At 48.1% G+C, this 27,765-nt stretch overlaps 1 protein-coding gene across 5 annotated transcripts in view; it reads right to left on the minus strand.

The window, feature by feature from the left end:
• The window catches only part of caskin1 (CASK interacting protein 1), an 854,777-nt gene that overhangs the window by 402,960 nt on the left and 424,052 nt on the right, over positions 1 to 27,765 (minus strand). For all 5 annotated transcript variants that reach the window (XM_086000518.1, XM_086000521.1, XM_086000520.1 and 2 more), the window contains exon 2: positions 9,248 to 9,299. In XM_086000518.1, the coding sequence (XP_085856644.1) occupies positions 9,248 to 9,299 (52 nt within the window). The remainder of the gene's footprint in view (positions 1 to 9,247; positions 9,300 to 27,765) is intronic.

The raw sequence follows: 27,765 nt of genomic DNA on the forward strand, positions 1-27,765 counted from the left end.
CCCCACTAGTCACTGCCTGCCACTCGGAAAAAGACCCGTTTATTCCAACTCTTTGCTTTCTGTCTGCCAACCAGTTCTCTATCCAAGTCAATACCTTGCCCCCAATCCCATGTGCCTTAACTTTACACGCTAATCTCTTATGCGGGACCTTATCGAAAGCCTTCTGAAAGTCCAAATACACCACATCCACTGGTTCTCCCTTATCTATTTTACCAGTTACATCCTCAAAAAATTCCAGTAGAGTAGTCAAGCACGATTTACCTTTTGTAAATCCATGTTGACTTTGTCTGATCCTGTCACTGTTTTCCAAGTGCTCTGCTATTACGGCCTAGAAATTTGGTAGGCTTAGCGCCGCTTTTGAGGCGCTAGAGGGCCTAGCGCCAGAGTTATGGCCAGTTTGGAAATTGAGTGGGTCCCTAAATCGGCGTTAGGCCGTTAGCGCTGCGCCGGCACCGATGACGTCATCGGTGTGCGCAGCGTCCCGGTTGCCATGGTAACCCGCCCGAACTCCGAAATTGACTTGCGGCCGCCTCGCCCGTTGCAGCCGCAAGCAACGTTCTGGCAGAGGTGCATTACTGGACTTTGCGCCGGCGCATTAAAGGCCCCGCGGCGGCCGGCCGCTTTCCCGCCGGCCGCCTGGCCGCAGCTCCCTCCCCGGACTTCTCCCCCCCCCCCCCCCCCGGGACAGATGCAAGCCCGGCACTTGTCCGAGGTGCCGGGCTCATTTTTACAATGATTTTCGCGGGCCGCGGCCGGGTGCAGGCAGCTCCTCCTTAAGGGACGGAGGAGGCCTGCACTTCCCGAACCTGCCGCACCGCAGCGGGCGCCGCAGCGCCGGAATAGCGCCGCAATTCAGCGCGTAGCGCCAGTTTTCAGGCGCAAACAGCTTTCAGCAGCGCCGGCAGCCATTTGGGCGCAGAACTAGTGAATTTTTGGCCCGCCCAGCGCGACTTAGCTCCGGCACTAACTTCCGGCGCTAAAGCCGTCGCTGCGCCAAAACCCAATTTCTAGGCCTACATCTTTTATAATGGACTCCAGCATTTTCCCCACTACCGATGTCAGGCTTACCGGTCTGTAATTCCCCGTTTTCTCTCTACCACCTTTTTTGAATAGTGGGGTAACATTAGCTACCCTCCAATCCATGGGTACTGTTCCAGATTCCATCGAATGTTGGAAGATGATTAGCAATGCATCTACTATTTCTAGGGCCACTTCCTTAAGTACCCTAGGATATAGATTATCAGGCCCTGGGGATTTATTGGCCTTCAATCCCATCAATTTCCCTAACACCATTTCCCTACAAATACTGATTTATTTCAGTTCCTCCCTTTCATCAGACCCTATGTTCCCCAACATCTCTGGGAGATTATTTGTGTCCTCCTTTGTGAAAACAGAACCAAAATATGTATTTAATTGGTCTGCCATTTCTTTGTTCCCCATTATAAATTCCCCTGATTCTGACTGCAAGGGACCTACGTTTGACTTCACCAATCTTTTTCTCTTCACATATCTATAAAAGCTTTTACAGTCAGTTTTTATGTTCCCTGAAAGCTTACTCTCATATTCTATTTTCCCTTTCTTAATTAATCCCTTTGTCCTCCTTTGTTGAATCCTAAACTGCTCCCAATCCTCAGGTTTACTGCTTTTTCTGGCCAATTTATATGTTCTCTCCTTGGATCTTACGCTATCCCTAATTTCCCTTGTTAGCCACGGTTGAGTCACCTTTTTTGATTTATTTTTATGCCAAACTGGGATGAACAAATTCTGTAGTTCATCCATGTGGTCTTTGAATGTTTGCCATTGCCATCCACCGTCAACCCTTTGAGTGACATTCCCCAATCAATCCTACCCAACTCGCGCCTCAGGCCATCGTAGTTTCCTTTATTTAAATTTAGGACCCTAGTCTCTGAGTCGACTACTTCATTCTCCATCTTAATGAAGAATTCGCTCATATTATGATCGCTCCGACCCAAGGGGCCTCGTACAACAAGATTGCTAATTAATCCTTTCTCATTACATAATACCCAGTCTAAGATGGCCTGATCTCTGGTTGGTTCCTCGACATATTGGTCCAGGAAACCATCCCGTAAACACTCCAGGAATTCCTCCTCCACAGTATTGTTAAATATATAACCAAAAGCATTTTTATGGATCTAACTAAAATGATAACGTCTTTTTTTTATAACTGCACAGGTCTTTTTGTGAGAAATAATGGTGCAATTTCATTTAGATAATACTAGCAGGCAGTCACTGGTGTTTCCATGGAAACACAAGCAAAAGGCCCAGTGGCTGTTGCCTGGTAATACTTATTTAAGGCCAAAGCATTCAAAGGAACAGGCTATCATGTTGAACTTTACCTGTTCATTGAAACAAATGTAATAGAGTCATTCCATCACGATTAAAATATTCATACTTCCTAAATTATGATATTGCCCAGCAGTATATTAAGACCAATAATATGAAACACCAAGTAACAAATCTCATTTCAAATGAATGATGTTAGATGCTATTTCAATTCGGAGAGGTTCATTTTTCCTTCTGTGTCAGGGGGTATTGCATTTCTCTCGCACACGAAGAACATTTGCTAAACATTACAGCTGGTAGCAAGCCTGGCTGTAAATCCATTCATCACTGCCATTTGTGTAATGGTCGAGAACAGCTGAAGAAATGTGGACTTGCCAAACCGGACTTCCACGAGAAACAGCTATTTAACTAGCAAGATCGGTAGCTGGTTTAATTGATGGGTTGGTGGCGATGGGTATATTCTTGTCTTCACCAGATGGCTGGTAATCTGGATTTTTTTTAACCGATTTTTCTCCCAGCACTTCCACTTTCGGCAGTCGTACGTTCTAACCACCAAATATCTCCGCTCACCCATGCACCTTCAGCATCTTTCCATTGAAGGTGTACTCCCAGTCATTGTTTCTCTTTCCTCCCAAAATGAATTAATTGATTCTTATCCACTGTAAATGGCCTTGATGACATCATTGGAACCCAATCTGCAAATTTAAAGAAGGTGGCTGTACCTCTCGCCCGCTCAGAAGAAGTTAAGATCGGAAATGTTGGAAGGCTGCGGGATCTTGGCACATAACTCCCATAAGCGATTTTAACTGCCCAGGCCGGGCAGGCTTAAAATCGCCCCTAATGTGAGTTTGCATTAATGAGATACGATTGTAATATATTCATAAATGCTGCACAGTTCTCTTATCTGTGGACCTTGAACAGACATCTTGTCTTAGCACACACCCAGGCCACTAGAGCTTACATCCATTTCCTCATTGATATGCCTATCAATTAGTCCAATAAAAGGCGACGAGTTAAGAACGTAACTGAAGGTTTTTATTGGCTAAATAACAGAGCCCACCCTCGTGGGTGATCCGATCCAACAGGGAGGAATACTAGCCAGTCAGCTACCTTTATACCTGGGCAGGTAATGGGCGGAGTCGGAGGTGGTCAGCCCAGGTATAACAGTGCGACAAGAGGCGACCTCGTGTAGTGATGTGACAGTGAGAACAGTGAGAACAATATACAGTGATAACTATAACAGTGGTTTACCACATTCACCCCTTGTTTAGATTAGAGTCCAGCGGGGTGAAGTGTATTACCAGCTCTGGTATGTCAGTCTGTCCGGAGGCTTCGTTAGCCTCTCCGATCGTCGCAGCGGCGGTGTTACATTATCCGGTGTTAAAGCTGGTGTCTGCGTAGTCGGCAAAGGCTCGTGGGGTTCCGGCATGCCGTCTACCTCGGCTGGACTCGGGGGGTTGGGGGGGGGGTGAGGGTGCGAGGTCTCGTAAGGAGACAGTGTCCTCCCGTCCGTCTGGGTAAGCCACATAGGCGTACTGGGGGTTGGCGTGCAGGAGGTTCACCTTCTCGACCAGGGGGTCCGTTTTATGGGCCCTCACGTGCTTTCGCAGCAAGACGGGTCCCGGAGAGGTCAGCCAGGTTGGTAGGGTGGTTCCCGTAGTCGACTTCCTGGGGAAGACAAACATTCGAGCATGGGGGGTGGTGTTAATGGCAGTGCAAAGTAGTGACCGGATGGAGTGCAGCGCAATCGGGAGGACCTCTTGCCAGCGGGAGGTTGGGAGGCCCTTAGACTTTAAGGCTAAGAGGGTGGCCTTCCATACCGTCGCGTTCTCTCTTTCCACCTGGCCGTTCCCTCGGGGGTTGTAGCTGGTGGTCCTGCTTGCTGCAATACCCCTCTCCAATAGGAACTGACGGAGTTCCTCGCTCATGAAGGAGGCGCCCCGGTCACTATGTATATAGTTCGGGAACCCGAACAAGGCGAAGAGTTTGTTCAGGCATTTAATGACCGTGTTACTGGTCATGTCTGGGCAGGGGAAGGCAAAGGGGAAACGGGAGTACTCATCAACGATGTTGAGGAAGTACACATTACGGTCGGATGACGGTAGGGGCCCCTTGAAGTCGATGCTCAGACGCTCGAAGGGGCGGGTGGCCTTGATCAGGCTTGCTCTGTCCGGCTTATAGAAGTGCGGTTTGCACTCAGCACAGATCTGGCAGTTCCTGGTCATGGTCCTGACCTCCTCGATGGAGTATGGCAGGTTGCGGGCCTTAATGAAATGGTAGAGTCTGGTGACTCCGGGGTGGCAGAGGTCATTGTGGAGGGTCTGAAGTCTATCACTTTGCGCGCTGGCGCATGTAATGCGTGAAAGAGCATCAGGGGGGTCGTTCAGTTTACCGGGCCGGTACAAGATCTCATAATCATAGGTGGAAAGCTCGATTCTCCACCTCAAGATTTTGTCGTTCTTGATCTTGCCCCTCAGCTTGTTATTAAACATGAAGGCAACCGAGCGTTGGTCGGTGAGGAGGGTAAATCGTTTGCCTGCCAAGTAGTGCCTCCAGCGCCGTACTGCCTCCACAATTGCCTGGGCTTCCTTCTCGACCGACGAGTGTCGGGTCTCGGGGCCCTGTAGGGTCCTTGAGAAGAAGGCTACCGGCCTACCCTCCTGGTTAAGGGTAGCGGCTAGGGCGAAGTCGGATGCATCGCTCTCCACTTGGAAGGGGATTGACTCATCCACTGCGTGCATTGTGGCCTTGGCTATGTCTCCCTTAATGAGGGAGAAGGCCGCGCACGCCTCTTCCGTGAGGGGGAAGGATGTGGTTTTCAGGAGGGGTCTGGCTTTGTCCGCATAATTGGGTACCCATTGGGCATAGTAGGCGAAAAGCCCCAGGGTTCTCCTAAGTGCTTTTGGACAGTGGGGGAGGGGTAGCTCCATGAGGGGGCGCATTCTTTCGGGGTCGGGGCCGATGACTCCGTTCTCTACTACACAGCCAAGGATGGCAAGGCGCGCTGTGTTAAACACGCATTTCTCCTTATTGTAGGTGAGGTTCAGCCGTTGGGCCGTACGGAGGAATTTCTCCAGATTCACGTCATGGTCCTGCCGGTTGCGGCCGCAGATGGTGACATTATCGAGATAGGGGAAAGTGGCCTGTAGTCCGTTCTGGTCAACCATCCGGTCCATCTCCCGTTGGAAAACCGAGACCCCGTTGGTGACACCAAAGGGGACCCTAAGGAATTGGTAGAGGCGGCCATTCGCCTCGAAGGCGGTGTACTGGCTGTCCTCCGGGCTGATGGGGAGTTGGTGGTAGGCCGACTTGAGGTCGATGGTCGAGAATACGCGGTATTGTGCAATCTCATTGACCATGTCCGATATGCGGGGGAGGGGGTATGCGTCCAGCTGGGTGTATCTGTTTATGGTCTGGCTGTAGTCGATAACCAGGCGATTTTTGTCGCCGGTCTTGACTACCACCACCTGGGCACGCCAGGGGCTGCTGCTCCCCTCAATAATGCCCTCTTTCAGGAGTCGCTGCACCTCAGAGCTAATGAAGGCTCTGTCCCCAGCGCTGTACCGCCTGCTCTTAGTAGCGACAGGTTTGCAGTCGGGGGTGAGGTTAGCGAACAGGGAAGGTGGCGGTACCTTGAGGGTGGATAGGCTGCAGGTGTTACGCGGTGGGCGGTTTAACTTTCGCTGGTTGTCGACTGTGAGTGGGGGGAGGGGTCCACCGTATGCTAGGGTTACACTTTGGAGGTGGGATTGGAAGTCCAACCCTAGTATGACGGCAGCGCACAGCTGGGGGAGTACGAGGAGTTTAAAATTTTTATACTCTGTCCCTTTAACCGACAATGTCACGACACAGTAGCCGCTGATGTCTGTGGCGTGCGACCTCGATGCCATCGAGATGCGGCTGCGCGTTGGCAGGACGGGGAGGGAGTAGTGGCTCACCGTGTCTGGGTGGATGAAGCTCTCCGTGCTTCCGCTGTCGAACAGGCAGGTCGTGGCGTGGCCGTTGACTTTGATGTCCATCATTGAGCTGGCCAGGTGGTGCGGGCGGGCTTGATCCAGGGTCACGGAAGCTAGGGTGTAGATGAGCGCGTCGTTGTCATGACAAGATGGCGGCGAAGATGGCGGCCCCCGTAGTTCACATGAGGCTCTGTTTAAATCGTTTGCCCCGCACAAAGATGGCCGCCCCTGCTGTTCCCATGAGGCTCTGCAGGCTTCGGCTGCCCCGCACAAAGATGGCCGCCCCTGGTTTTCCCATGAGGCTCTGCAGGCTTCGGCTGCCCCGCACAAAGATGGCCGCCCCTGGTTTTCCCATGAGGCTCTGCAGGCTTCGGCTGCCCCGCACAAAGATGGCCGCCCCCAGGGTTCGCATGAGGCACTGCTGGCTTCTGAGGATTTGCTTCTGCAGGCCTTGGAGAAGTGGCCTTTCTTGAGGCAGGTTTTGCAGGTCGAGTTTTTGGCTGGGCAGCGCGACCTCGGATGCTTCTCCTGGCCGCAAAAGAAGCAGCCAGCGGCCCGATCGGGGTTGCCTGATGTCGGGGCCGGTACCGGGGCTAGCGGGCCCGGTCGGATCCGTGATGCAGATGCTGAGGTAGGTCCCGGGGGCAGCGCTGTGAAGGGTGGTGGGGTGGGGGTCGGGCCCGAGTCCCAGGGTCGCGAATAGTACCTGGCAAACGCTTCCTGGTCTTGCTGGGTGGCCTCTAGGGTGAGGGCGAGGGCTTCGGCCTTGTCCAGGTCTATGTCCTTAGCTTCAAGCAGTCTTTGCCGTGTGTAGTCGGAACGTAGGCCTCTCACCAAGGCGTCGCGGACATTGTCTTCCATGTTCGCAGTAGCCGTCACCGCTTTAAAGTCACAGTTCCTGCCGAGTTGTCTCAGCGCTCGTGAAAATTCAGCTATCGATTCTCCTGGCTGTTGCTGGCGAGATCTTAAGAGATGCCTAGTGTACATGTAGTTTACCAGGCTCCGGTACTGCTGTTTCAGTAGGTTGATGGCGTCGTCGTACGTAGTCATGTCCTGGATGAGTGTATATACTCTCGGGCTCGCTTGGGCTTTCAGGACTCTTAGTTTGGATCTCTGAGGGACGATGGCTTCCTCCAGGTACGATTCGAAGCAGTCCAGCCAGTGTTTGAAGTCGTTGGCTGAGTTTGGTGCCTGTGGGTTTAGATCCAGGTATGGTGGTTTCAAGGCTTGCAGCCAAGCCGGCTGGTGTGGCCCGTTGTCTGGAGGCTGCTGTTGCTGTGCTGCTGGGTGAGCTCCTTGCTGTTGCTGTTCATTATCAGACATCTTTAAAATTTAGCCAATAAAATTGATATGCCTATCAATTAGTCCAATAAAAGGCGACGAGTTAAGAACGTAACTGAAGGTTTTTATTGGCTAAATAACAGAGCCCACCCTCGTGGGTGATCCGATCCAACAGGGAGGAATACTAGCCAGTCAGCTACCTTTATACCTGGGCAGGTAATGGGCGGAGTCGGAGGTGGTCAGCCCAGGTATAACAGTGCGACAAGAGGCGACCTCGTGTAGTGATGTGACAGTGAGAACAGTGAGAACAATATACAGTGATAACTATAACAGTGGTTTACCACACTCATCTTCGTACAGTAAGCCTTCTGTTTCATCAGATTGGATCTCCATTGACCTCTATCATGAGACAGGATCTCCATTGCCCTTTTTGTTATGGAATATGACCTTCATTGCACTCTGCCAGAGATGATCTTCTTTGCCCTGTTTTTCATAGGAAGTAGTCTCAATTGCCCTTTTGTAAATGAGATACCAAGTCGATTGCCCTCTCTTTCATGAAACATGATCTTTATTGAGTCATTGACCACCCTTTCTATTAAACCATTGAAAGGAAAGTCAAAGAGACAACACTTTATTTCAGGCCCATAAATCAAGAAAAGCCGCAAGCCACGTTAATCAATATCTTACCCTGCTTGTCTCGGATGTCCCGTAATCCCAACTTCACCTATATACTGGAATCAAGAGTTCATGTCACCAAGGTCTAGATTTTTATCGGAGGCCCAGAAACTAGAGGCCCAAGGACCACCAGAAATTGGTCCTCAGGCCTCATCTGCACATTTGGGCCGAGCTCACGGCACCAGTCGCACCTCCATGGGCAGCTCGCCCCAAGCGAAAATATAATTTTAGGCCTACCTGCAGCAGCCCTCGGGTCAGTTCCGGAAGAGGAGAGGGGGATGTTGGAGTGGGCAATGGGGGGTGGAGTTGGGGGAGGTGAGCGTGACTCCTGTGGAGTCGGGGGTGAGAGGCACTCCTCTTTACCTGTAGTTGGCGACCATTGGGGCCGTTGAAGAATCCTGAGCGGGGCAGGTAACAAATTTTACACAGGGCTTCTTCAACAGGAAGTAGGCCCTGAATTAACATATACAAGGGGCTTAACGCCCACCCAGGACACCTAAAAAATGGACCTGCACATTTGTGAGTAATCGGTCCTTGTTACATTTATCTCTGGGTGTGCCTCATTCTACAATGTCCCTTACAAAAACAGAGTATAATATATGAAAGATAAAGGTTACAAGGCATTAAATGTAGGGTTCTGTAATATTATTTCACATGACCAAGTATATGCAGTGCTCCTTAAACTACACAATATTGGTCTATTTATTCAGTATAAAGGGAAAGCTGATGCATCGCTGTGGCATATCTTCTGGTATTCTGCATTTAGAATAGCACACAGATGTTGACATGTGCATGCCCATGTAGTGGAAAATAAATTCAGGACATAGCCTTGTTTCTGTAGTGAAGTGCTGAAAATGCTGAGTGTCAGATTAAATATGACAGTCACATTTTAAAACAACATAATAACTCTAATTCCTCTGTCCTTCAATTGTTCTGTGATTAGTTCTGGGCCAAGCTACAATGCAGAATTTTATTCATGCAGTGCTCCATTACTGAAGTGCACAGAAATGTTTTCTAATGGATCCACTTACCCATCCAGGTCTTGAAAGTTCACATTAACTCTCTTGGCAGATCCTAAAAGCTCTGAAAAGGAAAGACAACAAAAAAAATGGAAGTGAGCAAACACAGAAAATCTGACTTCATAAGAACCATCCAGCACAGAAGTAGGCCATTCGACCCAGTCAGGGCCAGCCTGCAGGTGATCGCGCACACTAACCAGTTATTTTAAAGTGCGGCTGCAGCAATTTAAAGGGCTGCAGCGTACAATTCCCGAGCTTCCTTTTCAAAGAAATTTAGTAAACTCAACTGATATGTGCTGCTCTATAATGAATCTGTACATTTCCTTTACATAAGCATCTTTTTCTTTTTAAAAAAAACCTCATTAAATTTTAAGCTTTGCAAGTGTGACAACAGTGACTACACTTCAAAAGTACTTCATTGGTTGCAAACAGTAATGAGATTAAAGACCAGATAGCCTGTTTTTGGTGGTATTGGTTGAGGGATTAATGTTGACCAGGACACCAGGGAGAACTCCCCCTGCTCTTCTTCGAAATAGTGGCTGCGGGATTTTTTTATGTCCACCTGAGAGGAAAGGCGGGGGCCTCGGTTTAACGTCTCATCCAAAAGACGGCACCTCCAAAAGTGCAGCCCTCCCTCAGTACTGCACTGGGAGTGGCGACCTGGATTTGGTGATATGTGCTGGTGCGAGTGTAAATGTGGGTGCGTTGGAAAGATCTGCCACGTACGTTTGCAGCGGTTGATAGCCAAACAATACTGGAGAAGTTCTGATGCTGCAGTATGTTCAGATGCTATTCTGCTGCAGCAAAACTTGCAGGATGCAGTTGCTAAGACCGCAGTGAGTCAGAAGGGATGGTTCACTTTAAGCAGGGAGGACATTTTTACCCAGGAACTGGTGAGCATGAGGCAACAGCAGTTAACAAGTTTGACAGTGGAAAATCAAAGACCAGGGTCAGTCTTAAACTTCAAAGCGCTTGGAGCATTGAACTGGAACACAGGGTCTCAACTCAATCACATTTTACAGGTGGCTTCCTTTGCTATCCATTTCTGTTGGTCTAAGCCTCTATTAAATCTATCACAAGATGACCTGAATAATGGGAGATGCATGTTTTTGCCATTTTATAACATTTGATGGGGCCCCTGTAAGTTATCAGGAAATCTATTTGGCCTGTGCTGATTACCAAACAATGTAAGAGTATCATCCAACAACAACAACTTGCATTTATATAGCGCCTTTAATGTAGTAAAACGTCCCAAGGCTTCACAGTAGCGATTATCAAATAAAATTTGACACCGAGCCACATATGGAGATAAGGGATACCAACGATCAAAAGCTTGGTCAAAGAGGTAGGTTTTAAAGAGCGTCTTAAAGGAGGAGCGTGAGGTGAGGAGGTTTAGGGAGGAATTCCAGTGCTTCGGGCCTAGACGGCTGAAGGCACAGCCGCCAATGTTGGAGCAAAGAAAATTGACCATAAAGCTGTGGGATTGCCGTAAAAACCCAACAGGTTCACGAATATTCTTTAAGGAATGAAACCTGCTGTCCTTACCCGGTCTGGCCTATATGTGACTCCAGTCCAACATCAATGTGGTTGACCCTTATCTGCCTTCTGAAGTGGGCTAGCATGACACACAGTTGTATAAAAACCACTACCAGCGGCTCAAGAAGAAGGCCCACCACCACCTTCTCAAGGGCAACTAGGAATGGGCAATAATTGCTGGCCTTGCTAGCGACGCCCACATCACGAGAATGAATAACTTAAACAAACATGTCAGAAACCATTTGAACTTCAGCCCAGAACAATTTCTTCTGCATCACTCACTCTATTGATTGCATTGGCTTTAATAAATCCCTGGTATAACAAGGTTCCAAATCCGTAGCTTAAGGCTTCAACCGTTGGCATGTAAATACTGAATGCAGCCTATACAATCTGTGATCCTGAGGCCTCTGTTACATTCAGTCTGTAGTTATACTGCGCTACCATTTTGTGAATGGCCAGGGGCTGCAAATTGCATTTTGCTGCCAACAGAAAGTGCTGCTTATCTATCCTTACAAGTATGAGCAGAGCTCGGCTTCATGGGTGACCATTTTCTTCATGCTACAAGTGAGCGGGCAGTCGCTCCGCTTTCTAATAACATTAATACCAAGTTTATAAAGTGCTCTTGAAATTTCAACTATGTTACAAAAAATGTTCACTTTGCTGTTTGCTGTGCACAATTGACTACCGTGTTTCCTATATTACAACAAGTGACAACAATTAAAAAACATACTTCACTGGCTGTGAAGCGCTTGGGGCGTCCTGAGGTCATGAAGGGCGTCACAGCAATGCAAGTTCTTTATTATTTGCCCCTAATTTGGGCACTACTTAGAATAACATCTTACCTCACAGAAACCACACTGAGAAAATTTAAGCAGTAAAAAATGGGGACGAATATTTACTCTCATTTAATATACACTCAATATGCTGATGATATTCCCTACCTCCCTCCGCCTGGAGAAACTCTCCTATTGGTATGGAAGAGAGGTGGAACTCATTGAAGTTATGAGAGACAGCTTTGGCAAAAGGCCAAAAACAGCAGCTGTTGGAAGGGCAGGAAGATAGCAGGTGCTGCTTCTAGTTAATAAAGCTGCGTTTAGTACCTCTAATAGTGTGATTTTTTTATGAGTTGCAGGCTGAGATAAAGTTGCCTCAGGATTGCTACAGAGCGATCAAGACACCAGGTGCGATGGGCAGGAGAAAAACAGGAGAACTCCCCTTCTCTTCTTCAAAATAGTGCCGTGGGATGTTTTACACCCACGGGAGAGGGGAGACAGGGCCTCGGTTTAACGTCTCACCCAAAAGAAAGAAAGCGATGATGCTTTTGATAAGGTGCTGCAAAGTAGGTTTGTTGATAAAATTAAGGCAGTCAGATATTTGATACGTGATCCTCTTTCTCTGCGCTACAAACTTTCTCTCTTGCTCCCTGCTTTTCACCAAATAGCACCACCTGAACACAGGAACAGTCAGACGGGACCTTGGTTTAATGCCTCATCCAAAGAACGGTACCTCCAACAGTCCAGCATTTCCCCTACACTGCACTGAATTGTCAGCCTCAAGTCCTGGTGTGGGACGGGAACTCACAACCATCTGGGTTCAAGGCGGGAGAGAGAATGTGGAGAATGGGGAACTGAGGCAGCAATGGCAGAGGCCTGTGAGCAAATAGATTGCCCAACCATTCGTCCATGGAATAATGAGCAACATATCATAGAATTATACAGCACAGACGGAGGCCATTCGGCCCATCCTGCCTGTGCCGGCTCTTCTTCAACCAGCTATCCAATTAGTCCCACTCCCCCTGCTCTTTCCCCATAGCCCTACATATTTTTGCTTTTCAAGTATTTATCCAATTCCCTTTTGAAAGTTACTATTGAATCTGCTTCCCCCACCCTTTCAGACAGTGCATTCCAGATCAAAACAACTCGCTGTGTTAAAAAAAATTCTCCTCATCTCCCCGCTGGTTCTTTTGCCAATGACCTTCAATCTGGGTCCTCTGGTTACCGACCCTCCTGCCAGTGGAAACCATTTCTCCTCAGCTGCTCCATCAAAACCTCTCAGAATTTTGAACACGTTTATTAAACTAAAAAAAACTAAACATGATTGAGAGAGAGAACAAAATAAAAATAAGGAACAGAAATGTAAATAAAGGGGGAACAACACCCCAAGAATGAGAAATGGGTTCCAAACGCTCCAACTTTTATTCAGGTCCAATGAAAAGTATCTGCATATGGCTGAATTTTGATAAACAGATCTGACAGGAAATGTTATGCTCTAGTCGGAATTGTGTTTGGATGAGGATTTGCACAAACTTCAGTCTTTGCACCATTGATGCAGATAACCAACTTGCAAATCGTTATTGCCACAACCCATTTCACTATTTATTCAGCAATTCAATCTGAAGAAAACCAACAGGAAACTCTATAAAGAATTTTTTTTTTAAACAGCAAACTAGAGTCGAGTCACTGTCTCCAGGAAAAATATGCAACTGGAATGATTGTATTAAGTTTGCTTGCTGAGCATTGAAACAGGGGATACACTGGGAGACGTTTCTGCTCGGGTGAATATTTACTGTTTAAACGGTAACCTTAATTCAGGAATTTTGCTCCGTAAGCGTATTGCAGTTCAGAGAGACATAAAAGATCTATTCAAAGAAAGGCAGGGGACTATTCCCAGTGGCTTCACAGAATCATAGAATCTTACAGCACAGAAGAAGGCCATTCGGCCCTCCGTGCTTGTGCCAGCTCTCTGAAAGAGCAATCCAATTAGTCCCACTCCCCTTGCTCTTTCTCCATAGCCCTGCAAATTTTTCCCTTTTAATTATATATCCAATTCCCTTGTTCAACATTTATTCCTCAAACAACATCATCAAAACAGATTAAATGGATCATTTACCTCGTTTGCTGTGTGGGATCCTGCTGTGCAGAAACCGGCTGCCATGTTTGTTTACACAAAAAACGATGGTTACACTTCAAAAGAATTCATTGGCCGTGAGGTGCTTTGCGACTTCCTGAGGTTATGGCTTTATAAATGCAAGTCTCTTTTTCCCTCGGCTAGACTAGTGTGTTAATCAGACTTGACTGTTATGTGTGTGCACCTGAAGCAAAGACAATTCATCACTTTGCTTGTTTCTGGGATCCTTACATTTCCGCAATTCTACTTCAATATATTCAGCTTTCCAGACCAGAAAATCATGCCTGTTGCAATGATACAAGAGAAATCATCAGAGAGCTGTCAGCGCTAACAGTTCAAGTCATGGCCAAGTGGCTATTGCTAAAAATGTAAATGCACTTTGGTATAAAAGTGCACTTAAAAAAATTTTGATAAAACAGGGTACCACAATGGCAAATCTGCTATGACAGTATCAGCAATCTCACTTCCTTGTTTACTTCTGGCCAATGTTTTGATCAGTTTTGGGGGACGGATAGGAATTTTCCAGAGTTTTTTTATCCTAAAAACCTACGGTTTCTCCTCTTTTGTTCTTGCCTCTCATGGAGTTTGTGTGGCTGGTTGGTTGGTGGGGGTGGGGTGGCGCGGGGGGGTGGTTGGTGGGGGTGGGAACACAGTGTGCATACGTTGCACCAAGATCATACGGGACAGGCTTGATGGACCAGCTGGTCTGTTCCTGTCCTTTGTTTCGGTATGTTCTGTCCTCCCTCAACCTTAACCTCGGCATAAACTCCATTTTATGCTACTCAAGTGCGTATTAGTCCAAACTCCAAGAGCGCACAATGCGAAAATCCAGGCGCTCCTGTCAGTGTGTTTACAGAAAAGCACAACTAATATGCTGAGAGTAAATTAAATTAGAATCATAGAATGATACAGCAAAGGAGGAGGCTATTCTGCCCATCGTGCCTGTGCTGGCTCTTTGAAAGAGCTATCCAATTAGTCCCACTCACCTGCTCCTTCCCCAGGCCCTGTAATTTTTTTGCCTTCAAGTGTTTATCCAATTCCCTTTTGAGTGTTACTATTGAATTTGTTTCCACCACCCTTTCAGGCAGCATGTTCCAGATCACAACTCGCTGAATAAAAAAATGTTTCCTCATGTTGCCTCTGGTTCTTTTGCCAATCACCTTAAATCTGTGTCCTCTGGTTACTAACCCTTCTGTTATTGGAATCAGTTTCTCTCTATCTACTCTATCAAAACCCCTCTTAATTTTGAACACTTCTATCAAATCTCCTCTTAACCTTCTCTGCTTTAAGGAGAACAACCCCAGCTTCTCCAATCTCTCCACATAACTGAAGACCCTCATCATTGCATTTTCTGATATTTGTCCTATTCTTGACGGAAGGTGAAAAATGACTGCTCAAGGCAACATACAGATTGTTTTTGTAAATTATTACCATGGTATGGGTCAATTCTTTTAGAGAAGCAGTAAGATGTGAGATGCTTTACAGCAACTGTCAGAAAGTCTTCGCTCTACTCTACCACTGGTAGAAGTGTCAGACTTTGAAGTGTAATTGGTTGTATTTGACATTAAAATAATTAGATTGCTAACCTTTAGTACCAGGAAGGATCTTTTTTTGGAGAGGTAGAGGAAATTTAACAAAATGCAACATATGGAGACCATGACTAAAGTATCTCTGCAGAGGAGGCCGCGAAGTGACTGAGTGCAATTTAATTATCAGCATGTTCTGTTCTAATTTATTAACACTGCAATCAGAATTCATTTTTAGAAACACTTAACAGCCAATTAGATATGCAATAAGAATTATTTAAATGATATATGAAGATGCAGGTTCAAGCACTTGGATGTCCTTTTATGCTTGTTGGTATTATCCGAATGATAATCAAGATTGATAGATTTTTGTTAACCAAAGGTATTAAGGGATATGGGCCAAAGGCAGGTATATGGAGTTAGGTCGCAGATCAGCCATTGAATGGTGGAACAGGCTCGAGGGGCTCAATGGCCTACTCCTGTTCCTATGTTCCTAAGCTCAGGGATCCTATCAGGTTCCATTTTCCTTTGCTCTTTCATCCTTGTTTTAAAATGACTTTCTCTTTGCAGTTGTAGGTCTCCTGAGTGCCGCATATCATTGCCCCACTGACAAGTCAGCAAGTGGCTTTCTTCAGGCCCCTGCTTAAGCTGCTAGGAGGTGCGCATGAGTGACCCATGTTCTCCCTTCCTGCTTGAACCAGGCTCGGTGCTTCCCCCAGTGGCTAAATTAGCAGCTCACTATGTCAGGGAGTCACGGGGTCAAGCCATATCCTACTGCATCATGGCAACCATGCTGGAGCCCCAATACACCATCCGTAAGACTCCCCTTTACCAAAAGTTGGTAATGCGCGAGCTCCTGTCAGCTGATGCAAAAAGACCTTCATGTCCCCTTATCATAGAACGTTTTGTTGTATTCCACAATGAATTTCAATGCTGCCTCATGTTAAGCCCGTGTGGGATACGTATCAGGGAAGATGAAAAAAAATCCCTTTCCCTCCCTTGAGGTGGAGAAGTTTGCTTTGCAATGCATCTCCATCTAATTGCTTGGCTTAGAGCTGAGGATAGGAGCTCTATGTGACAGCCAGCCCTAATGACAAGCTGTTTAAAAAGGCAACTCTTTCCGAGTCAGTAGCTTGAGTCACTTGGCCACCTCTTGTTAGAAATCTTTTATTAAATCTTATCCGAGACAATCATTTGCCAAAGAATATCTGCTCAGTATCAAATGCAATTATTTTGAATATTCCTTCTATGGGATGGTAATGATTCCAGACATGTCTGGTGTCATCCACTGCTGCTTAAACAGAAGAATTATCTTAAACTCATCGTAGATGTGCAATTGTTTCTAAGTTTTCTAATTGTATTTTTGAGGAAGTTTTGTGCACATGAAGGCGAGGGAAAGCACTGCTGAGAAATGGGGCACTTGTCCACTGTTGTATCGAATATCATAGGAGAAAAGAGGCAGAGAACAGTTCCTTTTGCTCTCTTCCAACAATGTACTTCCAGAAGAGTACTTCTACTGTATTAGTCGTGGATTTCCATTTCCACTTCAGACGCTAGCTGTTCATAAGAACATAAGACGTAGGAGCAGGAGTAGGTCATTTGACCCCTCGAGCCTACTCCGCCATTCAATAAGATCATGGCTGATCGGATCTTGGCCTCAACTCCACTTCTTTGCCCGCTCCCCATAACCCTTGACTCCCTTCCCTTTCAAAAATCTGTCTATCTCCACCTTAAATATATTCAATGACCCAGCCTCCACAGCTCTCTGGGGAAGAGAATCCCAAAGATTCACGACCCTCTGAGCGAAGAAATTCCTCCTCATTTCCGATTTAAAAGGATGCCCCCTTATTCTGAAATTATGCCCCCTAGTTCTAGATTCCCCCACGAGGGGAAACATCCTCTCTGCATCTACCATGTCGAGCCCTTTCAGAATCTTATATGTTTCAATAAGATCCCCTCTCATTCTTCTAAACTCCAATGAGTATAGGCCCAACCTGCTCAACCTTTCTTCATAAGACAACCCCTTCATCTCCGGAATCAACCTCGTTCAAGAGGTCCATTCCGAGTGAGAAGATCAATTTAGCACCAACTTGTACTGGATTTTACTGCGGCCACAGTATTGAAATGGCCCTTATCAAAGTCGCAAGTGACATTCTTTGTGACTGTGATCATGATAAACTATCCCTTCTCATCTTTCTCGACCTATCTGCAGCCTTCAACACAGTTGACCACGCCATCCTCCTCCAACGCCTCTCCTCCGTCATCCAGATGAGTGGAACTGCCCTTGCTTGGTTCCATTCTTATCTTTCAAATCATAGCCAGAGAATCACCTGTAATGGCTTCTCTTCCCACTCCATTACCTCTGGAGCCCTCCAAGGATCTATCCTTAGCCCGTTCTATTTTTCATCTACCCGCTACCCCTTGGCGATATCATCCGAAAACACAACATCAGGTTCCACATGTACGCTGACGACACTCAGCTCTATCTCACCACTACCTCTCTGGACACCTCCACTGTCTCCGATTTGTCACACTGCTTGTCTGACATTCAGTATTGGATGAACAGAAATTTCCTCCCACTAAATATTGGGAAGACTGTCTTTGGTCCCCACCACAAACTCCATTCCCTGACCACTGCTTCCATCCCTGGCAATTGTCTGAAGCTGAGCCAGACCGTTCACAACATTTGTGTTTGACCCCGAGATGAGCTTCCGACCATATATCCGCTCAATCACCAAGACCGCCTATTTCCACCTCTGTAACATCGCCTGGCTCCGACCTTGCCTCAGCTCATCTGCTGCTGAAACCCTCATCCATGTCTTTGTTACCTCTCGACTTGACTATTCCAATGCTCTCTTGGCCGGCCTCCCACCTTCCACCACAGACATGATGGGTTGAATGGCCTCCTTCTGTGCCGTAAATTTCTATGATTCTATGATAAACTTGTGCTCATCCAAAACTCTGTTGCCCGTATCCTAACTCGCACCAAGTTCCGTTCACCCATCACCCCTATGCTCGCTGATCTTCATTGGCTCCTGATCTGACAACGCCTCAGTTTTAAAATTCTCACCCTTGTTTTCAAATCCTCCATGGCCTCGCCACTCCCTATCTTTGTAAACTCATCCACCCCTACAAGCCTTCGAGATCTCTGCGCTGTTCCAATTCTGGCCTCTTGTGCATCCCTGATCTTAACTGCCCCCCAACATTGGAAGCTGTGCTTTCTTGGCCCTAAGCTCTGGAATTCCCTCCCTAAACCTCTCCACCTCTCTTTTCTCCTTTAAGATGCTCCTTAAAACCTACCTCTTTGACCAAGCTTTTGGTCATCTGTCCTGATATCTCCTTCTGTGGCTCGGTGTCAAAAGTATTTTTTATTGATATCGCTCTTATTAAGCGCCTTGGGATGTTTTGCTATGTTAAATCCACTATATAAATGTAAATTTTGTTGTTGTTGCTGTTTTTTGGACCCATGCCTACTCAAAACTAGATCTAGACTGTCCCAAACTCATTGTGCATTGGGCCCTTAGAGCCAGCATAAAGGTGAAATGTCCATGCCATCGATCTGGGCTGCTTTTGAACATGCCTCAGAGGTGTGAGGACAACGTACTAAATCCAGTCACTTGCTCATAGTGTCATTAGTACACAATACAGCAAGATATGCCGGCTCCAATGAGGACTGAATTTGTGTATATTGGCCTAACCCAACTGTTTCCTCCCAAAGTTTTGCCAAGACTAAATTTGCATCGATTAAATGCTTCATTGCTGACCTTTCCACATACAAAGAAAGGACTGGCGTTTATATAGCACTTTTCATGACCTCAGGACATCCCAAAGCGTTTTACAATTAATGAAATACTTTTGAAGGGCAGTCGCTGTTGCAATGTAGGAAACGTGGCAACCAATTTGCACACAGCAAGGTCCCATAAACAGCAATGTAATAAATGGTTAGATCATACTGTTTTAGGTGTATGGTTGAGGGATAAATGTTGGCCAGGACACTGGAAGGCTCCCCTGCTCATCTTCGAAAAGTGACGTGGGATCTTTTACATCCACCTGAGAGGGCAGACGTCTGATTTAACGTCTCATCCGAAAGACGGCACCTCTGATAGTGCTGCACCTCCTCAGTACTGCACTGGAAGTGTCAGCCTGGATTGTGTGCTCAAGTCTGTGGAGTGGGACGAGAACCCACGACCTTCTGACTCAGAGGCGAGAGTGCTACCCACTGAGCTCTGACAATTAAACCACTTTTATAACGAAACATTTCAAAAAATCCCCAACACAGTTATAGCCAATTCTCCTGCTGAGTACTAATTCATCCTATTAGTGAAACTCCTCAGTGTAGCTGAAGCCATTGAGTGTGTTCTGGGTTTTTATGAAACCCTTTGATAATGAAATGTTTGAAAGCTTCAGTACAGTTGAAGCCATTCTGAATACAGGAAACTCTCGTTTAATCGGCACCTAAATATCCGGAATTCTCTATTAACCGGCAAAATTCTCACTCCAAAAGCAATAACCGGCAATGTTGCCGAGTCCGAGTCTCCAGCGGTGGCAGAGTTAGTCAGTGGGGGTAGTTCTCCAAACTGCCACTACTCGGCTTCTTGGCGCTGTCGGAAGTCGGAACACCTCAATAGCCCTGTAACAGGAGTCTGACTCTCCCGCGCTGCCGGTAGTCTCTTCTGATCCACCATTTTACAGGGGTACTGTGTGTCTCCCACACTGCTGGTAGTCATTGCATTGCATTACCCTCAACTGGCAGTACTGTACTTAATCAAGCATCTTCCACCATCCATTTAACACAACATTCTGTATGTGAGTACCCAATTACTGTATACTGCACATTTCTTGATTTTTTAATTTTTCTTTGTTAAAAATAGCCTCGGTAGATAACCCTCTCCATCATCCGGAATTTTTGATCAACCGGCAACATGCCGGTCCCGTCGATGCCGGATACCAAAGAATTTCCTGCACCTCTAACATCATGAAATGCCTCTTAAAAATAAACATTTGTGTTGGCACAGCTTAACACGGCTCTTTTTTAATATAAAGTGTTATAATATTTTCTAAAATAAAAGTCAGGAGAGACCTATTTAAATTCATTCTGCACCATTCATGTGTTTCCTGAGAAGAAGCGATATACAATTTTTGGGATATTTTCCATGAACGAATCACCGTAATTGTTTTTGTATCTCAGAAAGATACAGAACAAAATTATTGATTTGATTCCCTCGTCCACAGAACTGCACAGGTCAATGATTCTTATAGCCGTTGATGGCAGTGCTTGGTGCATTGCTGAATCTGACTGTTTAAGGATGGTGAAAATGAGGTTCTTTGATCTTCCCACTCAAACACCTTGCATTCTATGATTGGTTTTAGCTGTACGCAGGGTGCAGTGGTCTGTGTTAAGTGTGCTGTACAAATTACATACACACCAAGCCTCATCCCACCAGCCCTCCCTCCCCGCTCCCCCACCCACCCCCCCATGAGCTGTGTACGACATAGAATTACATAGAACTTACAGCACAGAATCAGGCCATTCGGCCCAACAGGTTTATGCTCCACACGAGCCTCCTCCCACCCCTCATCTAACCCTGTCAGCATAACCGTCTATTCCTTTCTCCCTCATGCGTTTATTGAGCTTCCCCTTAAATGCAACAGGAGCGATGCGATAAAGGGTAACTGAGTCATTGGAAAATACTCACACCTGTCCTTGGATCAAGAGGCAGAAAGCACTTCATTGACATTGTGCCTCTTTGTAGCTGTATAAAAAGTCAGGTACAAGCATGCCTTGATCATAAGGTCTCGATAATGGTCTCTTATTAATATGAGTACCGTTCTGGGGGCATCGCACTCGGATCTATGTTTGCAAATGAAGCTCGGCAGCACTCCCAGGTTTTAAGTGCTGTTTCTCCTGCTCCGGACAATGGAATGTTCCTGTGGCCCAGAATTCTTGCTGTACTTTCCTGCACTCAGGACTTCCTGCCCTATCCACAGTACAAGCCCTAAAATTACAGAACTTAAGGGAAAACCTTGACATACATGGGCCAATATTCTCTGGAGTTTAGAAGAATGAGAGGTGATGTCATTGAAACATATAAAATTCTTAGAGAGCTTGACCGGCTGAGAGGCTGTTTCCCCCTGGCTGGAGAGTCTAGAACCAGGGGTCACAGTCTCAGGATAAGGGGTCGGCCATTTAGGACTGAGATGAGGAGAAATTTCTTCACTCAGAGCGTTGTGAATCTTTGGAATTCTCTACCCCAGAGGGCTGTGGAGGCTCAGTCGTTGGGTATATTCAAGACTGAGATTGATAGATTTTTGAACACTAAGGGAGTCAAGGGATATGGGGATAGGGCGGGAAAGTGGAGTTGAGGTAGAAGATGAGCCATAATCTTACTGAATCACGGAGCAGGCTCGAGGGGCCGTATGGCCTACTCCTGCTCCTATTTCTTATGTTCTTATACAGAGAGAATTGGTCAGTTCCTTGCAATTTCCTACAGTGACCTGATGAGGTGAGATGGTATCTCACCCCAGTGCAGTCAACAAGCTCATCAAAGAATGGCGACAAGGAACTTTCCACAGCGGCAGGTCACAATACAGATTTGTCACATGAACCACAGGTACTACAAACCTATGCAGCTACACAAATCCCATGGAGGTTGGGCGTAATGGTGATGGTACAGGAAAACATGGGAGAAGACATGGTTCGATGGTGATCTTTGCTCGTGGCATGGCGGAAATCTTTTAAAGAAAGAGCGAATTTCACACTATAGGAAGGAACCAAGACCTGGCCTTGCCGTCAGAAAACAGCGCTATCTACTTCAACCAGTCCATGTGGCAGCAAGTTCCACAACTGATGAGCAATCTCAGCTGACAACACACTGGCAGTTGGTGCTGAGGAACAGTCTGGACTGCAGTAGATGCTATATTGTAAATGCTTAGATCTTTTTGCAAAAGTCTCCCACCACCCACTCCACCCCCTCCCCCTCACACACACAAATAATTTATTGCACTACAGTTTTAAGAATGAGTCACCCTGGGCTACACAGCTGTTAACAGTTAGTTACCCGCCTCAGTCACAGCTGGGGATGGTAAGTAAGACAAGGAGGGACCCAAAGAAAAGCGAAAATAACAAGTACTGTAAATAGATGAGAAATAAAACACAGGATCGGATCAACAAACAACAACAGCTTTCAGTTCTATAGCGCCTTTAACATAGTAAAAGATCCCAAGGCGCTTCACAGGAGCGTTGTCAAAATTTGACACCGAGCCACATAAGGAGATATTAGGACAGGTGACGAAAAGCTTGGTCAGAGGGGTAGGTTTTAAGGAGCGTCTTAAAGGATGAGGGGGAGGTAGCGAGGCGGAGAGGTTTAGGGAGGGCATTCCAGAGTTTAGGGCCTAGGCAGTGGAAATCACGGCCGCCAATTGTGGAGTGATTGAAATCAGGAATGCGCGAGAGGCCAGAATTGGAGGAGTGCAGAAATCTTGGAGGGTTGTACGGCTGGAGGGGGTTACAGAGATAGGGTAGGGCTGAGGCAATGGAGGGATTTAGAAACAAGGATGGCAATTTTAAAATTGAGGCGCTGCCGGACCGGGAGCCAATTTATGTTGACGAGCACGGGCAGTGATCTTAAAACACACCCGAAAAGGATACTGCTCTGTTCTATTCACAGGAATAAGTTACTTTTTAACTTGTCAGTAGGGGAGACATTCATTTGGCACATGGCAGGATACAAAGAGGGAGGTTGAAAGATAAAATAACAAACAGAAACTGCAACAATCATGGCAAATATGTTTGTTTTCTTGGTGGCTTGTGTGTGTATGTCCCAGAAAGAAAGGATGTGGACTTTAATCACCGCTCTGAGCACTAGCTGGAGCTCCAGCTACCCGTGCCTGGCATTGTGATACGCTTATCAATTACTTCATAAAAGGTGATGAGTCGAAGAAGAGATGACGAGTCGAAAGAAGAGATGAATAAGGCTTTTATTAGCTAAGAAGAGACCATGTTTTTTCGTGAGTGACTGAACAAGTCTGAACGAAACCCACACAGTGGTGGGTGGAGTCAGCTGAGGCATGCCTCCATACACAGCGCCACCCAGAGGTGGCAATATACAATACAGTGGTTTACCACATTCACCCCTTGTTTAATGTGAAGTCCGGCGGGGTGAAGGGTACTACAAGTTAAGTCTATCAGGAGGCCTTGTCTGACGTCCTGATCGTCGTGGTGGCGGCGGTGGTGTTGCAGCATCCGACGTCGGGTCTGGTGTCTGGGTGGTTGGCGAAGATTCCTGGGGCTTTGGCATGCCGTCTGCAGGGGTTGGGTTGGGAGGGGTGGTGGGGGATAACAGTGGTAAGGGGGATAACGGTGGTAAGGGGGATAACGGTGGTAATTCAGGGGTACCCGAGGGTGCGAGATCTCGTATGGAGACCGTGTCCTCCCGCCCGTCTGGGTATGTCACCCAGGCATACTGGGGGTTGGCGTGTAGGAGGTGCACCCGCTCGACCAGGGGGTCCGCTTTATGCGTCCTCACGTGCCTCCGCAGTAGGACGGGCCCAGGAGAAGTCAACCATGCCGGTAGCGAGGTTCCCGATGTAGACTTCCGGGGGAAAACGAACATTTTCTCATGAGGGGTCGCATTAGTGGCAGTACAAAGCAGTGACCGAATGGAGTGGAGCGCTGCAGGGAGGACCTCCTGCCAGCGGGAGGTCGGAAGGCCCTTAGATTTTAGTGCTAAGAGGACTGCCTTCCAAACCGTCGCGTTCTCCCTTTCCACCTGGCCGTTCCCCCGGGGGTTGTAACTGGTGGTCCTGCTCGTGGCGATACCTCTTGTTAGCAGGTACTGCCGAAGTTCGTCGCTCATGAACGATGAGCCCCTGTCGCTATGTATATAGCTGGGGAACCCGAACAGAGCGAAGATGTCATTCAGACACTTGATGACCGTGGTACTGGTCATGTCTGGGCAAGGGATGGCAAAGGGGAAACGGGAGTACTCATCAACTATGTTGAGGAAGTACACATTGCGGTCAGCGGAGGGGAGGGGCCCTTTAAAATCGACGCTCAGGCGTTCGAAGGGGCGGGTGGCCTTGATCAGGCTTGCTCTGTCCGGCCTATAGAAGTGCGGTTTGCACTCGGCGCAGATTTGGCAGCTCTTGGTCATGGTCCTGACCTCCTCGATGGAGTAGGGCAGGTTACGGGATTTGATAAAATGGAAAAACCTGGTGACCCCCGGGTGGCAGAGGTCATTGTGGAGGGACTGCAGCCTATCACTCTGCGCGTTGGCGCATGTACCACGTGATAGGGCATCTGGGGGCTCATTGAGTTTCCCTGGCCGATACAAGATATCATAATTGTAGGTGGAGAGTTCGATTCTCCACCTCAAGATCTTGTCGTTCTTGATTTTACCCCTCTGCTTATTATTAAACATAAAAGCTACTGAACGCTGGTCAGTGAGCAGGGTAAATCGTTTCCCGGCCAGGTAATGCCTCCAGTGACGCACCGCTTCTACAATAGCCTGGGCCTCCTTTTCGACGGAGGAGTGTCTCGTCTCGGGGCCCTGGAGGGTCCTTGAGAAAAAGGCCACGGGTCTGCCCGCCTGGTTAAGGGTCGCGGCTAGGGCGAAGTCGGAGGCATCGCTCTCCACTTGGAAGGGGATGGACTCATCCACCGCGTGCATTGCGGCCTTCGCGATATCGTTCTTGATAAGAGTGAAGGCTGCACACGCCTCTGGTGTCAGGGGGAAGGAGGTGGCTTTGATGAGGGGCCTGGCTTTGTCTGCATAGAGGGGCACCCACTGGGCGTAGTAGGAGAAAAACCCCAGGCATCTCTTCAGTGCTTTTTGGCAGTGGGGAAGGGGTAGCTCCATTAGGGGGCGCATTCTGTCGGGGTCGGGCCCGATGACTCCGTTCTCCACCACGCAGCCGAGGATGGCCAGGCGCTTGGTGTGAAACATACATTTTTCCTTATTGTACGTTAGGTTCAGCCGTTGGGCCGTACGGAGGAAATTTGCTAGATTAACGTCGTGGTCCTGCTGGTCGTGGCCGCAGATGGTGACGTTATCCAAATAGGGGAAGGTTGCCCGCAGCGCGTTCTGGTCAACCATTCGGTCCATCTCCCTTTGGAAGACCGAAACCCCGTTGGTGACGCCGAAGGGGACCCTAAGGAAGTGGTAGAGGCGGCCGTTTGCCTCGAAGGCAGTATACTGGCGGTCCTCATGGCGGATGGGCAGCTGGTGGTACGCTGACTTAAGGTCGATGGTGGAGAATACTTTGTATTGCGCAATCTGATTGACCATGTCAGATATGCGAGGGAGGGGGTACGCGTCCAGCTGGGTGTACCGGTTTATGGTTTGGCTGTAGTCGATTACCATGCGGCGTTTTGCAGTGGTTTTAACGACTACAACCTGGGCTCGCCAGGGGCTAGTGCTACCTTCGATAATGCCCTCCTTCAATAGCCGCTCCACCTCAGAGCTGATAAAAGCTCTGTCCCCGGCACTGTACCGCCTGCTTTTGGTAGCGATGGGTTTACAGTCGCGGGTGAGGTTAGCGAACAGGGGAGGGGGGGGGACTTTTAATGTGGAAAGGCTGCAGGTGGTTTGCAGCGGGCGATTTAAAAGTTGTTGGTTGCAGACTGTGAGTGGGGGGAGGGGTCCACCGTATGCTAGTGTGACACTCTTAAGGTGGCACTGAAAATCCAACCCTAGCAGGACGGCAGTGCAAAGACGGGGCAGGACTAGCAGTTTAAATTTTTTATATTCAGTGCCCCCTACTGACAGGGTCACCACACAGTAGCCGCTGATGTCCATTGACTGGGACTTGGACGCCATAGAAATGCGATGGTGCGTTGGCAGAATCGTGAGGGAGTGGCTACGTACCGTGTCGGGGTGGACGAAACTCTCTGTGCTCCCGCTGTCGATCAGGCAACTGGTGGCGCGGCCGTTTACCGCGATATCCATCATGGAGCTGGATAGATGGTGAGGGAGGGCTTGATCCAGCGTCACGGAGGCCAGTATGTGGCTTAGTGAGTCACTATAGTCATCCGCCGAGACGGTGGTCGGTTCCGGTGACGAAATGGCGGTTGAGTGCGTTGGATACGATGGCGGCGGATGCCATGCGGCCGGGGGTACACAAAATGGCGGATAAGATGGCTGCTCCCACGGCCCGCACGCTGCGCTGCTGGCTGGCTTCCCCTTGCAGGCGTTAGCGTAATGGCCTTTCTTCCCGCAGCCCGAGCAGGTAGCTGTCTTAGCTGGGCAGTGCGCTCTGGGATGTTTTAACTGGCCACAGAAATAGCATTTTTGGGCCTGGTTACTGGGCATCGAAGCAGTTCTTACCGGAGGCTGCTGTCTCGGTTGGGTCGCTGCAGCGGTTGGTGCCGGGGGCGGCGGTCCCGTGTCCCACGGTTTCGATTGCCATGTCTCGGCGCCGTTACGGGGGTATGCCTCGAGGTTTCGGTGGGCCTCCTCTAACGAGAGCGCAAGGGCAATGGCCGTCTTCAGGTCGGGTTCCTTGCTTTCTAGCAGTCTCTGCCGGGTGTGGTCTGACTGGAGGCCCCTGACGAAGGCATCACAGGCGAGTCCCTGCGCGTGCTCCACAGCCGTTACCGCTTTACAATCGCAGTCTCTGCAGAGTGCCAGTAGCGCCCGTGCAAATGCCCCTACCGATTCTCCCGGTTGCTGCCTGCGGGATCCCAAGAGGTGTCGGGCGTAAATTGTGTTCACTGGGCGCGTATATTGCCCTTTTAGTAGCTCGAGGGCCGCCACGTACGTATTAGAGTCCCGGATTAGCATATATACTTGATGGCTCACCTGGGCGGTCAAAATTTTCAGTTTGTGATCCTCCTCTGTAACCTGTGAGATTGCGAGGAAGGATTCAAAGCAGCTCAGCCAGTGTTCAAACTTGGCTGATGCACCCACCTCTTGAGGGTCGAGGTCCAGGCGTGGTGGTCTGAGGGCTCTCAGCAATGTCTGCTGTATCCGTTGCTGTTGTTGCTCCTCAGGTGTCGCCATTTAACTTTTAGCTAATAAAATTGATACGCTTATCAATTACTTCATAAAAGGTGATGAGTCGAAGAAGAGATGACGAGTCGAAAGAAGAGATGAATAAGGCTTTTATTAGCTAAGAAGAGACCATGCTTCTTCGTGAGTGACTGAACAAGTCTGAACGAAACCCACACAGTGGTGGGTGGAGTCAGCTGAGGCATGCCTCCATACACAGCGCCACCTAGAGGTGGCAATATACAATACAGTGGTTTACCACACATTGCGCACCTGCAATGCCACCCCCTCGCCATTCTGGGCAGAGACTCACCTCAGCGCAGCAAAGCTTTCCTAAGGGCTGAGCCGCAAGCTTCCATCCCTCCAAACGGCCGAATTCCTTTGGCGACTGGGAGGGGAGGGAGGGAATCATAACTGAAAGGCCGGCGTGCTGAGCTCTTGATAGAATTCAAGAGCAATGAGGCGTTCTCCCGCGTTGCCAGGGCGAGCACAGGTAGGCTGCTGTGAAGATGCGGCTGTGATTCCTACACCGCAGGGGGGCGCCTCAGCCCCTCCAGCAAACAGGCAGCTCAGG

Source organism: Somniosus microcephalus, chromosome 11 (genome assembly GCF_052327205.1).
Source record: "Somniosus microcephalus isolate GS21.2 chromosome 11, FLI_Smic_1.0, whole genome shotgun sequence".
Classification (NCBI taxonomy): domain Eukaryota; kingdom Metazoa; phylum Chordata; class Chondrichthyes; order Squaliformes; family Somniosidae; genus Somniosus; species Somniosus microcephalus.